Genomic DNA, 15,765 nt, shown 5'->3' on the forward strand with positions numbered 1-15,765 from the left:
TGAATAATAAAATTTGTAACAAAATAATAAAATGTGAGTTTCATGAATCAATAATTCAAATATTATATTATAATTCATCTAATCAAATAAGGCAACTATAAGAATTAAATTGATTAAATTAAAATAATAGATATTAAAATAAAATTTAAATCAAATTAGAAGGATAAAAAGTGTAATTAACAATTGTATTTATTTGATATATATATATATATATAAACATTGTCATCAGCAGTTTTGTCTAAAATCCTTCTAAAGCCCCCCCGCAGCTCATGCTCTTTATTGGTCTAGGGTTTAGGGTTTAAACGATCACTTGTCTCAAAACCCTAGAACGTGTTTGGTTGCTTAGAAAAAATTTCAGGTAAAAATGGCACGACCTTCCAAGAAACTTTCAAACAAGAAATCTGAGCAGAAATTCCAGAAGCCATCTAAGAAATCATTCAAGCCCACAAGTAAAACAGACGAAACACAAGTATTGGCTATGCAACTCCAAGACGACGTCCCTGACTTCCCCAGAGCCACTGCCAGAGGTGGTTCGTGTATATATATATATATATTACATGTATGTATGTATGTATGTATGTATGTATGTATGGTTTTAAATTTGTTTGTTGTTTTGTATGTCTTGTTATTATTAGGTGGAAGAAGTTCACTTGGGAAAGAAGTCGATGAAGTTGATTGCGATGATGTTGATATGGAGTTTGAATCAGGAAAGAGGGAGTTGAATAATAATTATTATAAGAATAAGAATAAAAGGCTACAAAAGCGAAATCATTCAGCAGAAGAGGATGATTTGGGTTCTCTTTTTGGTGATGGCATTTCTGGAAAACTACCTAGGTTTGCCAATAAGATCACCTTGAAGGTAAATATTTGTTAGATAATTGATTGTTTGTGTTTTAAGTCATTATATGTATGGAGATAGATTATTCTATCATTAGTGTGCACTATGGTTGGTTCTCTCGGATGCTATGCTATTGTTGACCCATCCTTGAATCATTATTATAATAGGGTTTTGATGTATAATTCATTCAAGTTTTCTTTTGTATTGTTGCTGCGACATCTGTTCTGAATGTCTGATTTTCCTAGTTTAGGAACTGGATACTCGAGTTATATGCTGAAACAACAATGTGGTTTTGCAAGAAAACAAACAAACGAAAAAATGGAGAGTAAGTGGGGGAATAAAAGAGGAAATGCATGAAAAGAAACAAGATTGTTGAGTAATGACTCAAACAATTTACAAGTTTGATTAGAGTTAGCTGATAAAATTGCATAACTACAAAGCTGAATAGGGAATTCACTGGGTGATGGAAGTAATAAGATGGTTGGTAACAGCCGTACTTAGGTGCTAATAGTGCTATTTCATTAAACTAAATTAAGTTACTGTATTTCCAGACTTGGTGAATTTTTGTTTAGTTGTTTGTCAGGCCGAAAAACTGAAATCTGAGGTCCTATACATCTGCAATCTTGCCTTCACAATACTGAACTGACAATGTTTCAGCTTCATTCTCAGTTTGATCTATGAATTTAAGGTGCTTACATTCCTTGAAAAAGGTACAAATAACAAGGGTGGGTTAACTTAGTTGGTTACCCTGGTACATTCCTATTTGGGAGGTTAGGGGGTCAATCCTTGCATTGAGCAAGGACTGATAATTTCTTCCCGCTCTTTCGTAATATTGTTCTCTTCTTCCCCAATATGGGGTATGTTTGTAGGTTGGTTGGTTAGGCTACTTGTTTCTTTCCTATTATAGGGGCTCTTCACTAGATTAGTTGTGGGGCTTCTATTCTATAGTTGTTGGACTATGTTTGCCCCTGATGTAATTCACTTCATATTGAAAAATTCTCTCTATCAATTGACCCAAAAAAAGAAAAAAAGAAGAAGAGGGGAATGCTATATACATAGACATGTACATCCGTATGACTTGATCAAACTCAATCCATGTAAAATTTTAATTAATATATATTAAAGGGTGAATGAACCATGACCATAAAATACTGAATACAAGGAGAGCTTAATTTCTAAAATTAAAGTTCTACTTGTGCTAAAATGGGAAAATAAAATTTACAAATCTGAGCCAGGTGGTTAGATTTTGTATTTCTTCCTTTAACTTGCCCCTGATTTCATGTGAAGTTAATGGACTACCTTGATGGAAGTTGTTGGATCAACTTGAGTGTCTAAGGTCTGCTAAACGTGTCAGCTGTGAGTCTTGTGACTACTTTTGCTATGCCCACTTGTTTTCTTCCTAATCATACTTTCTCCAACCCTACTTGTTTTCTTCCTGATCATACTTTCTCCAACCCTGATCATAATGTTATGATTGACTGTATAGACCTTGTCCTGTCATACTATTTCATTTTCCCTTCTCTCGTTCCATACGTGAATGTTATCTATTATACTTCTTATTATTTTTTTTTTTGTGTGTATTTTTTTTCTTTATTTGTCTCTATTGAGACTGGGCAACCTGAGAATAGTACAATGTGTGTAGACTTTATTTTGAAGATTTTAATAAAAATTGCATGAAATTTCAATAAAAGCCTAATATTGTTTTAAAAAATTCTTGTAATTATTGGTACTGCTACTTTTGTATTTCTAGCTTATCTACACTTTGAAGTTAACTTCATAGATGCCATCTGTTAATAATTTAGCATCTTAATATTGGATATATTTTTTTTCCACATTAATTTGCTGTCTAATTTAAAGTTATGCTTTCTTTGTGCATTCCTAGAATATTTCTCCTGGAATGAAGCTTTGGGGAGTCATTGCTGAAGTAAATGAGAAAGATATCGTAATTAGTCTTCCAGGGGGCTTGCGTGGATTAGTTCGTGCAAGTGAAGCATTTGATCCTATTTCAGATAATAAAGTGAAGGTGGTGACTTGCTTCTTCTATAAAGAATATCCAAATAGTTCTTCCCTTGACATTTATTTTTTGTCTTTGTGCCATTATTATTCTACTGCTTTTGAACTAATTTTTCTCATTTAGATTTTCCCCCTCCTTCCTTACATTTATGTGTGCTTAAAATTGTTTGTTTTCATAATTTCAGTCTAAGAAGGTTTTATTTTCTATTATATCAGGATGTGGAGACTAATTTTCTTTCTAGCATTTATCATGTTGGGCAACTGGTTTCTTGCATTGTACTGCAATTGGGTGACGATAAGAAAGAGAAGGGGAAACGAAAGATCTGGCTTTCTTTGCGTCTTGCTTTGTTGCATAAGACCTTAACCTTGGATGTTATTCGAGAAGGAATGGTATGCATTTTTCAAATGTTTCATTGATGATTTAATTTTTCTTTTAGCAAGAAAATGACTCTGATACTAATATGATACTTTCTTCTTATTTTTGGTTCCTTCCTGTTTTCATTCAACTTTTTTTGACCACAATCCTATAACAAATGAATATTAATTTTAATAATGATAAATGTTACTAGTGAAAGGAAAAGGTTTAATAAAATATTTTGTGATGAGAAATTGAAATTTGATATTTTGTGAGTCGAGACATGTCACTTAAGACTAACGATGTCTTAACCTTAAGCCTAGGGCTTACAGACAATTAGTAAGGTACTTCTAATATGCTTACGTAAACGTGCTCAATATGCTCCTCTCTTGCGCGTCGCCTCTCTTGCTCTCGATGCCATGCTTGATGCCTTTTGTTTGGTGGTGGATTGATTCTTTACTATAGTGTGTTTCACCTATGCTGTGTCCCCCCTTTTCCCCCAATGGCATCCAATGCTCTTACACTAGCCTAGGGACCTCTCTGGTAGAGTTTGTTCCACGATTACAGGGCAGTTGAGTGTGACCCTATGACCCTATGCAATACCTCTCAGGTCATGTGACTTGGTGGCTAGAATTAAAGGTTGATTAAGATGCTCGCTCCACTCTCCCTCGAGGGACTTGCGCTTTTGCTTGACTTAGAGAGCGAAAGAGATAGATCTTCAAAAGGAGATGACTCTATACCAAGATAAAGGCATGTGATGTGCTTTGTAAACATCTGAAATCTGTGTATTGGTGATTTGGTGGTCCTAGTAGTTGAGGTCCCACTATTAATGGGGTGTTAGGATAGACAAAGGCAAACCACCTGTATCTTGTACCCACTTAGGCATATGTCCTTGCTTTTTTGTGATGTAGAATCAGTGCAAATTGCACTCTACTAAGAGGAGTGACTCTTGTTCTCAAATGTATAGCAACAAAAAAAGTGCATGTGACTCTTTCAGTTAGTTTTAAAAGGCTAGATGAGTGAAAAGATACGAGGATTTTAGGGTTTTAAAAGTGAAACAAAGGGTTGGGTTTTGAGATTGAAAAATACGAGTTTTGGGGATTGGTTTGGGCTTGTTCCTACCTTGTGAACAATATCCAAAAAATAGGAATACATGTTTATTTTGCAGTTCTTTATAGGGTTGCACTTGTGATGTGAGATGTTTGAGGGTTAAAGTGCTTTAAATAAATCTGGTTATTGGAATCACTTTTACAAGCCTTTGACATCGCACCTAGAGTTTGATTGCCACCACACCCTCTAGCTTGGCTGCCCTCTCCTCTAATTTCTTGCTTATCTCCACAGCTTCTAGCTTTGCCTTCTCATCTGACGCAATAGAAGTCTTAGGCCAAGATGCCTCTTGCTCAGCCACCTTGGGGGTCCTCTTGGAATCCTCTAAAGTAGTCAAATCATCAATGATATGCATCCTTTGTACACATTGAAGAAGACAGTCAATTAGTTGTTAACAAGGGAGAGGAAAGACTTAAATATGTACAAAAACACATTTCCACGGTTAGCATTTGGGCTATTCCCTTCATTATGTGGTTTCTTGAAGGAATGTTGTGGTTGGCCATGTCAAGTGGAAGAAGAAGATCTTCGACAGATCGAAAGCCATCTCGCGCGAATTTACAACGGAGTTAGTGGTATTGATCAGTTGGCCAGTATGCATCAAAGGCTGTTCCCACAGCTCGGGCAACTCTTTCGTTCCTTGCTCTTCAATATGGCATCAACTAGTTCTTTGCTAGTCTCCTTATGCCTCTTCCAGGACCTCTCGGTTTGGGGAGGGGGGGGACTTGTTCAGTTCAACCTCAGATAAAATAAATGTTCTTCTCCCACAGACAAATTTCTAAACAAGCCTCTCATACTCCCTAGTCTAAGGAAAGGCAAGAGAGCTGTTCCTTGTGTAGATGTGGAGTTGAGCACTTTGGTCTCCAAGTCAAGCATCACTCTTTGCTTCGGTATGGTTATCTCCCTAGACAGTGCTATTGGGAGTTTGGCTCGAAGAACGGGTTGGAACAAAAGAAGAGGCACTTGTAGTCTAATCGAGTTGATGCTTGTCTTTATGCTCAGGAGACTCTTGAAGATAATCAGTACTTTAACTTTCTTTGTGATAGTAAACCTGTAGATTTGTATGTAACCGAGCAACTCTGGAGCTGAACGTTTTTTGTATTGAAATGTGGCCTTGATTGCTTCTACGTTCTCCGTGGTCGGCTGCCTCTTGTGTCAACTAGGACCTGAAAGGGGAACCAAACGAGTGACTTAGGCAAAATAATCAAGAATTTGAGATTAAAGGAGAGGTCAGTCCAAGACTTGGATGGCTATCGACTTGTGGTAGCCTCTCTGTTTGGTCCTTAGTATCGGCTGAAAACTCCCTATTTCTCCTAACTTGAAGGAAGTCATCATTGTGCTTGTCTTTTATCAAAGAGCTTGGTAACTAGGTGCAACTCGGCCAACTAGACACACAAGCAATATGTAACTCGGCCGACCAAGCACACAAGTAATATGTGCTATAATCCTTGCTGTGGAATAAACCATTGCAATGAAAGATGTCCCAGATTTCAAGGTTAAGTCTGAGCTTGTGATTAAGGGTTGAGATTCCACAGACTATCCTAATGACATTAATAGACACTTGCATCGAGGTAAGCATGACTTGATGGAAAAGCTGATGCAACGAAGAGTCTAACAAGAATCTAAGGCCGCCTTCAACAATGGATGCTATGGGGAAGACGACTATTGATTTGGTCCCCATCTGTTTAGCATCCATCTTTGCCAACGATAATGTGATGTCATTGGCAACACTGTACTCGTGATGGAATCGCACCATAGCAGCGGGAGTATCCACCTTAGTCCGAAACTTGTCCATGGCGTTGAAACCTCACAAAGCATGGAAATAATAAATGGCGGGGAAATCATGGCAATAGTCACTAGAATCAATGGCGGACATCGGGAGAAACCAGAACAGTATTGGAAATCAAAGGAACTAAGTGGGACTAGGAATCAAAGCTAGTGAGGAAGGACGACTTACAACAGATGGGCTCAAAGTTGGGGCTGGAACAGGCTCGTTGGAGGGGAATGACGGAATTGGAGTGAATAGAATCTGCGAGAGAGCACTCTAGATCATTAGGAAGGGGAAGACCTTCTTGGAAGGAAGATGTAGTACTCATAGCTTTTGAACTAGAAGGGACATCCAAGTGTATTGGGAAACCAAAGGGTGTTGTTTATTACTATCATTACTTGTTGGGGAAGATGAAAAAATACAACGGATCGTGTCACATTGAGCAAATCAAGCGGTTAAGGATAGGTTGGCTTCGCCAATTGAAAAGCGCCACGTGTGCACAAGCAGTACACAAACGGATATTTGTGTCTGACCAGGGGGATGATTGAGCTAAGGAGGTAGACACTTAATATCACAAGGAGATTGCCCCTGAAGTTAGCTTCTACTTCACTAAGTACCGGTGTTTTAAAAGGCGCGCGAGTTGCAATGAGGAGCAACCTTGCGCTTCTAACAGGTCAAGGCGAGGCGCAATATGCAAGGTGCAGCTTAGGTGCTGAGGTAAGGGCTTTTTTTTTGAGGCGCGAGGTTTGGGCTTTTTTTTGAGGCGCAAGACGTGAGCTCATACTCGATTTTTCTACTCCAATTGTTGATTAAGTGCTTTTTTTGTGGGAATACCCACAGGGATTCAAAACTCTTCAATATAAAATGACAAAACGTGGTCAAAAGAGCGAAAACTGATAAAAGATTGAATGTTATGCTTTATATCTTTCATTGGATATTATATTTCTAGTTTTTAGATTATTGAATGTTATGTTTAAAGATTATTGGAAGTGATTATGATTTTTGAAATTCTGTATATATTAGTTATGTTGAAAAGTTTGTCTATTTTATAATTTTGCTTTTCTTCTACTACTTGCGCTTCGCTTTGGTGAGGCGCGCGCCTTGCCTCGTGCCTTATGCTTAGGCAATAGGAGATCTTGTCGCCTCGGTGCGCCTAGAGCCTTTTAAAACACTGCTAAGTACAAGTGAAAGCTAAGGGGCAAATGAAGGTGGTTAATATGACCAAGGCAAGGCCTAGATTGGGCCGAACTCGTCACATGGGTCAAGCCCAACTAGCTTGCATATGTGGTTAGATAAGGGCATAGGCCAAGTACACGAGATGGGCCAAACCTAGTCTAGCACCCTTGGATCGAGCCGAGCTTTGGGCTAGGGCTAGGGCTAGGGCTAGGGCTAGATACCGTATATTGGAATTAGGGTTGTGCGTCGAGAATGTTAGAGTTGGTCCAGCCACTATTTGGGCCAAGATAGGCAATGGTCGAGCATCTGTAACTGGATCAGACCACTAAGATTATCATATTGGCCAAGCACAGAGTGGTTAGTGTGGAAGAGCTTGACTGTACAACTAAGGGAGCACTCCCAGAGGGGGCTACCTTTTGGACTAAGTAACAAGGCCTTGTCCTTGGACTCAACTTAAGGTTGTAACAGAGGAATACATGTCGTCAAAATCCCCAGGTGCTGGATTAAACAATTAGGGAAGAATCTTGCATCACATAATAGGTGAGCTCACATGAAGGATGTGCCTAACAGCATTGTGGTTCCCCCACTTAGGAATGATGATGACTAGTGAGAATTGTGGTAACCCTAGTCCTAGTGTTGTGAAAGGCGCACTTAGACGTAGGGCGCAACTAGTGTCTTGAAGGAATCCAAGGCGAGGCACGTTGAATGAGTTGCGCGCTTTGGCCAGGCGCTGAAAGGCACAAGGTGCGAGCCTAAGAGGGCTTTTTTTGTTTTTGTTTTTGTTTTTGTTTCTGATGCTGATCTAACGGCTCTGATCTGTGTTCAAAAGGCTCCAACCCATAGGATTACAACTCATACAATATAACTCAACTCAAATCAGTCAACAGCTTAAATCCCTAATCTATTGAAGAAATCTGTGTCGTCTCTTCCTCTGGGCTCGTTTCTTTTGACTTCGACTTTGACTTCAATTGAGGACTTCGAAATCTTGAGGTTAGTTCTTCTTCTTCTTCTTCGTTAGTTGTTGTTAGGTGATTCGATTCAATTCGATTCGACTTTTTTTTTTTTTTCTTTCCCTTGTTCTTTTTCTTCGCTGGTTGCTAGGTGACTTATTTTTTCTCCTCCTCCTCCTTCCCCTTCTACTTTGTTGCTCTCTGTTTTTTTCTTTTTCAACTTCGACTTTCTCTCACCCTCTTTCTCTCTCTTCTTCTTCTTCTTCTTCTTCTTCTTCCTCTTCCTCTTCTTTGCTCTATGTTTTTTTCTTTTTCTAGCTTCTTCGACTCTCTTTTAGACCCTGCTTCTTTGCTGGGCAGGGTTCTTTCTCTTCTTTTCTGTCTATTGCTGGGTTGGGTTTTTTTTCCTGTCTTTTTTTTTTTTTGCTTCTCTGTTACATGGAATAATGCAAAAACGAGAATAACAACTGTTTGTATAAGCAAGCACATGTCTTCTTTTTTTATTCTATGGTTTGAGAATTATTCGATAATTTGCCTTGGTTACTTTCTTCTTCTTTTTCTTCTTTTATTTATTTTTTATTTTTTTATTTTCTTAATAATTTGTCTTAGTACAAGTATGAGTCATTAGTCTATGTTAATTTATTTATTTTTTACTAAGACTGCGTGCCTTGCTTCAAGAAAGCCCGCACCTCACCTTGCTCCTTGCTCCAATAAAGCCCGCACCTCACCTTGCGCCTTGCGCCTTGCTCCTTGCGTCTTAAGCCTAGGTCCTAAGAGACCTTTAGCGACTTGGTGCGCCTTGAGCCTTTAAAAACACTGCCTAGACCTCTATAGCAGAGGTATGCCAATACTCAAATTAAATCCTCCCGTTTCAATTACCCATGAAAAAATAAGACTCAATTATTATTGCTACATTATTAATTATTATGTGCTCTTTTAGCTCTTTATTATCTAGCTTTGAAGTTGTAAAATAAAAATTTTATTCCCTTATTTGCCTATATGACAAAAGAGGCTAGGTAAGGCGCTCTTTTTGGTTTGATGTGGAGTCTGTTTCTTGCGAAATTGTGTTTGAGTTGAACACTCTACTCTTAACCATATCTTTTGTTTATCTCTCATGCTTATGTTCTGGTATGATTTTTTCTTTTCTTTTTCTAATTGTGTATGATTTACAGGTTATCACTGCATATGTGAAGAGCATTGAAGACCACGGCTATATACTTCATTTTGGATTGCCTTCATTTACTGGGTTTATGTCGAAAAACAGTCAAGCTGGTAATCACTAGTCATCCTAGCATATCCATTCTAGTCACTTTTTGTCTTTTAATTAATCTTTGTTACATCTTTTTTGATAAGTAAATATGTATTAGAAAAAAACAAAAGGGCAAAGGGTACGCAACCTGTATTCAAGAGTATCAAAGAAGGCTTGATGCCAAGTTGAGCTCCTGACGAAATCTACAGTAGACGAGGATTGACAAAAAATCTTTTACACCAAGAAGGAAAACTATGCAAAAGACAAATCTTGAACATAAAAGTTGCTAACACTGTTATCATAAAAAATGCACCCATTTCTTTCTTTTCATAAAACCACAAAATGCAGGGAGAAGCTTTCAATCAAGCTCTCTTTGTTTTCCTCCATTTGCAGCATTCCCAACTTTCCAACAACTCTCTTAATCAAGCAGGGATAACTCAGAACCCCAAAAATGTTCTAACAACAAATCCCAAAGCTCCCTAACTACCTCGTAATTGAGAAGCCAATGATCCAGAACTTTGCTATCAGGATCTTACGATTCACGATTCGATTTACAATTTTTACAAAATCGATACGAATCTATGGGTGAATCTATTTTGGAAGTGAGTCTCTAGTGAATCGCGCAATTCACAATCGATTTACGATTCGATTCACTTTTTACAATTCATGCAATTCTTGAAGCTATCATGTTTGACATATTTCAATTTTTTTCTTCATTTTTTTAGTTAAAATGACATAATACAACTTCTAATAGGATTTGGTGCGAAATAACCACTATATATACATGATTTTTTTTTCTCTTTTAGATGAGGGAGTTTTTAATAGGATCAAATCAGATTCAGTCAGGCCCAACATGTTTTAAACATTTTTTTCTCTCTGTTTTTTTTTTTCCCTTGAAAAAAAACAACAGAATGTATATTCTAAAAATGTTTAAGGTTAAAGTAATTTCCAATATGAATTCATCTATTGTTATTTTATTGAAATAAATATATTTTAATATTACATGGATGAGGTTAGTTAAACCTAATGGTTCTACAAGTTCGTTATTATTGGGTCACTGTTACTTGTAAAGGTATATATGATTATGAAATATCAACATCATTGTTAAGTTATTGTTTCTTGAAAATTAAGAGTTGATTTTAATTGAATAGATGGCTGAAATTGCAATAAAAGTATAGGGGACAAGTAGGGCTTGTTTAGGATAATATATGTTTAAGAGTTTATGCATGAAAAGATGAGATTTGGCACTGTTTAGGGGCTGTTAAAGTGCAGAAAATACAAGAGGGAAAGAAGGAGAAGAAGAAGATAGGTTGTGGAATCACTCTTAGAATCTTTTAGGCATTACACCTAGCATTTGATTGCATCACACAATCCGTAAAGAAGCTTCAAAAGTTTTGAAAATTTTCTTAAATATCAAATCTATTGAATTAGAAGAATTACATGACTTCATATAGACTTTAAAGACTTCCTATTCCAACTATAACAAGAGAAGTGAACTACTAAAAATTCTTTTACTTCCGAAACCAATTTAAAATCAAATAAGAAAATAAGAATAAAATTCAATTCAGTAACTTGACCCACAGGCCAACCCCTACAACCCATGTTAGCAAATATGAAAATTACCAAAATACCGCTACCTTAAAATCCTAGTAAATTAAAACTAGTCATAAAATAAGACTAATAATACTAGAGACATGATTATATATCGATTTTTTTTTGAAATCATTCTAATTTTCAAATATCATCGCTTCTTTAAATTTACTCTTCCTTGAGCATTTTATACTCTGCATCAAGCTAGCTGGATGGAAAAGGCAATATCTATATAAGAGATTATAATCACTCTTATTCAGGGTTCCCTAGCTTGCTTGCCTACTTTGTGTATAGGGGGCTTTCATCATTTTTGCCTTTTTAATCTAGCCTTGTTGGGTAAATGACTTTGGATATTCGGAGAATAGAAAGACAATCTGTGGAGAAGGGTGACGATAGAGGATGGTCTGACTTTGTCAAGCACGTGAGCTTTGTGGTGATGGTCATAGTTACCTTTGGATTGTCATAGTGTTGTTGTGAACTAGGAAACTTTGATAGCAAATTACATGAGACTCAGGAATGGTTTGGGAATATCTCTCATTAGATTGCTTTAGGACTAGTAATCGGAGGCTATAAGTTATTTCTTTGAGCTTCTATACAGAATTACTGTTCATAGGAGTAAGATTGGTGGAATCATGGGAATGGGATTTTCATGGTAAAGTCCTAATATTCTCGAACATTTGGTAGGGTGAGGATCTTATTTCCTTTTGAAGTGATTTGGGAGTTGGGAGCGCCAACAAAGGTGGCATTCTTTGTATGGATGATTGCGTTACTCTTTTCTTACTATTGATAAACTAAAGAAGAAAGGATATAGGCTCACTAATCACTTTATTAGTGTTGTGCTGCTTACGTTAGAAAGAGGAAACAATAGATGACTATTCCTTCTATTGATAACCTAAAGAAGACAGGGTATATACATACCAATCATTGTCATTGCTTATATGAGAAAGAAGAGGAAACAATAAATTAGGAGTGTTAGCAGAGTGTCAGTGTCTGACACGACACTTCTTTCATAGAAGTGTTCCTACTTCTTGTGGATATATGAGAGCTTCTATTTGCATCCCAAAAAGTAGATTAGGCACCCCAATTTAATGATATATTTTTTTATTACTATTAAGTCCCTATTTAAAATGACCAAAAAGTACTTGACTTTGGAAAAAGTGTAAATAAAAGTGTTTTGAAAACCCCATTCATCATCAGCCCCAATATTCATTTTCTCTATTCTTTTCCTACTTTCATCACTTTGCATCTTCATACCCAACCCTATTTACTTTAATCCATCATTCTTGTATTCTATTTCATATTGAAATCAATAATAGACAATAAGGCCAAGTTTGGGAAGACTAAATAAGTGCACTTTTTGTCTTTTTAGACTAAAAAGTTGAGGTTGAAAATATGAATGTTTGGGTTAACTTTTTGACTTTTTATAGAAAAATGTGTAATAAAAAATTGTAAAAATTAATTTGTAGGAGAAAATTAGAATTGGGAATTATGCAGCCGTAATTGTTGACTTTTGGTGAATAGTGATGACTTTTTAACTTTTTGAGTAACTTTTTGGCTTTTTGACTTTTTTTAAACTACCCAAACTTGGCCTAAATAAGACGTTTCCAAGCAATTTTCTATAGAGAAATTAAATTTTTAATTGTTGTTCATCATTTTTTGTAGGTTAGTTTTCCGAATTGATTTGACGCTGAGCATCCGAACAAACTTCACATGTTTGGAATTAAGTATTCGGACAAAATATTTTGTTCGGCACTGAGTATCCATATGAAACAACTGGCCGGAATAAACTTCACGTGTTTGGAATTAAGTATCCGGATAAATATATTTTGTTCGGCACTGTGTATCCATATGAAACAATCGGAATCAATTTTCTGTGGTTTGGGCTTGAGTATCCGAATAAACTTCATATGTTTGGAATTAAGTATGTGGACAAATATATTTTGTTCCGCACTGAGTATCCATTTGAAACAACTGGGACCAGGTAGCCGCTGGTTAGGGGTGTGTGCGTTGCGGTTCGGGCAGCTTGAGAGTAAAATTATAAACCGAATGGCGGATTGGCAGATTGATAGATTGGTAAATTGCGGTTTGAGTGGTTTTGGATGGATTGGCAGATTGAAGAATATTTTAGCCAATTATCAAGTTTTTGCATAATATATAATACTAATTTGCATAATATTTTTCATATATATGACACAAACTAATTTTACATAATATTTTTCATATATATAACTACTAATTTGTAATAAATTTCACATATTAAATATCTTTTACACTCATTTTTACCTTGATATTTTATTATAGGTTAAAAAATATATATGTATCAACTATAGCGGAGCAGAGCGGTTTCGAAGGCGGATTATAAATTTTAAAGTTTAAACCGCGGTTAGCGGATAATGTGGATCGATGCAGATCGGTGCGATTTTAACGGATTGGGCGATATTTTGCACAGTCCTACTGTTGGTAGATGTAGGAGTGGTAGTTTGCTTTGATAGACGGATTGCATAGAGGAGCAGAGAGAGACCCTCTTCGTCTCGGTTGAACTCAGAATCCCTTTTCGTCGCTTGGAATTCCAGAGACTCCAAATGTGGTTTTTGTTCCTCTGTTTATTGGTAATAGGGTGTACAAAGTAGATTTGTATAGGGTTTAAGAGCTTTTGAGATTAGGATAGGTATTATTTAGAGTGTCCAAACAAATAAATAAAATTTCAAATTTATTATTGGGGTGCTCAAAGTAATGTGGTCCTCAACCTACATTTTAGGGTGCAAATAGAAGCTCCCGTAGATATATATTAAAATATAGGGTAAATTACAAATACACCCCTTGAGGTTAATTTAAAATATGAATTCTGAAAATTACATTCCACCTCTTGAAGTTTTTAATTTCATAACAAATAGGCTCTTTTGTTAATAAATCATCAAATGAATTAACAGTTTTTAATGATGTTAGAAATTTATTTCAATTAATAATTCATGTAATTTTATTATTCTATAGAAGAGTAGTCAAAATTTTTATTTTTTTAGTTAATTCTGTTAAATAAAAAATTCTGACAAGAAGGTATTTGTAATTTTTCAAACTACAAGGGATAATCCATATTTTAAGCAAATTTTAAGAGGTGTATTTGTAATTTGCTCTAAAATATAAATATATTTATGAGAATTTATATGCTTGAGTTGAAGTTGCCCTTTTCCCACCCACCCCCTCCTGAACCTAATCAGATTCTACCTACCCATCCCCAAACTCATCCCATTAAGGTTGGGATATTTTACCAAAAAAAGCATGGATGATTGTATCATGTGGTGGTTGTGGAGAGAAAGAGATGGATGCACTTTTGAGGATACAGAGTTGGTGGTTGTAGACGTCCCAGAACGCCCCGGGAGGATGATCCCGATTTGTTCGTTCTGGGGCTTACTACAGTTCGGACTCAAATTGTCACGGTTCTTAATCTGAACCAAAGAGTCCAAATTTGGCAAATCGTTTTGGAAAATAGATTTTTGTAAAGAAGTGCCAAACATGGACTACTTTGCCAGATACAGCGTCGCCATCTAAATATTTTATTTTGGGAGAATTTAGGAAACCCTGACTCGTTTGCCTAAGGCCACGTGTCCGTCATCACCAAAGTTGCCTCGGCTTTGGAACTTGGGTACGATTGGGGAAGGTCAGCTATGAGCACCCCCTCTCGCCCTATCCGAAGATCGGCTTCTACTAACCATAATATCTAGTTTTGAAAACGTTATGTGTTCTTATACCGGTTATTAGCCTAGATTTACTATGGGGGTGTTTGGGAAGAAAAAAATAGCCAAATTTAGGCTAAAAATCACGAAAAGACAAAATAGGCTAAAATAGCTAATAAGACTATCACATCAAACCCATAATCATTTCACTTTTTCTCTCACAAACATCACATCCAACCACAAAAAAATTCAATCATCTTCCCAAACACAAATTTTAGCCTACTTAAAATAGCCAAAAATTAAAATAGTCTACTAAAATAGCCACTTCCCAAACGAGGCCTATGTGATGCGCACAGCATACAAGTGTAGACTAGGTCGCCTGAGTTAGAACAAAGCATTGCATATTCATTTTGAAAAACGGTTTGCTACTCGCAAGTAGGCTAAAATGCGGATTTTTGCCACCCTCAAGTGGGCTTAGAAAAATAAGGTGATTTGCTACTCTCAAGTGGGCTTAAAACTTGTATTCAACGCATTGCTCCAGTTTAGATAACCCAACCTTTACCCACAGGCATTCAGGCAGTTATATTACATAAGCAAATAGTCTCATGGTAAGCATGCTATCATGGCAGTCACTCACACACATGCAAGGATGCTAAAACATAAAAGCTTACCTAGTGCTCTGAGCCAAAACAAAAGCTAGTTAGTAATCAAATGTATGATCCTAGCTCATGTTAAGATGGCTAATGCAACGCATGCAAAATGCTATTAGAAATAAGCTCGGCTATTCTATGATGACATATGAAATGCAACAGATAGCATGTATTCAACTTTGGAATGGAAAATACAATGCAGTTAGTATGATGCGCCGAGCCCAGTGCATGCAATACAGATGAATGATGCAAACATGCGAGCATAACGATGCTAATTGAAATATGCCCTAGTTGGCAGTATTTTTGCTTGCAGTGGAAGTTCTGTTGCACCTCAAAGAAAAGGTTGAAAGGACAAAATTCTGATTAGAGATGAGTGAGAGAGTGAGGTTGAGTGTTTTTGT

The 15,765-nt window shown here is 36.6% G+C and overlaps 1 protein-coding gene across 12 annotated transcripts in view; it reads left to right on the top strand.

Annotated features, from left to right (window-relative positions):
• Window positions 1-221: 221 nt before the first annotated feature.
• LOC114259240 (rRNA biogenesis protein RRP5) overlaps window positions 222-15,765 on the top strand; it is an 86,575-nt gene continuing 71,031 nt past the window's right edge. For 3 of the 12 annotated variants that reach the window (XM_028199268.2, XM_082912651.1, XM_082912652.1), the window contains exons 1-5: window positions 236-530; window positions 636-859; window positions 2,721-2,861; window positions 3,068-3,241; window positions 9,377-9,476. In XM_028199268.2, the coding sequence (XP_028055069.2) occupies window positions 365-530; window positions 636-859; window positions 2,721-2,861; window positions 3,068-3,241; window positions 9,377-9,476 (805 nt within the window). In that variant the 5' untranslated portion in view covers window positions 236-364. The other 9 variants (XM_082912645.1, XM_082912646.1, XM_082912648.1 and 6 more) reach the window with 6 other exon arrangements.

This window comes from Camellia sinensis, unplaced genomic scaffold (assembly GCF_055761805.1).
Source record: "Camellia sinensis isolate YWXY unplaced genomic scaffold, ASM5576180v1 Unanchor4, whole genome shotgun sequence".
NCBI classification, from domain to species: domain Eukaryota; kingdom Viridiplantae; phylum Streptophyta; class Magnoliopsida; order Ericales; family Theaceae; genus Camellia; species Camellia sinensis.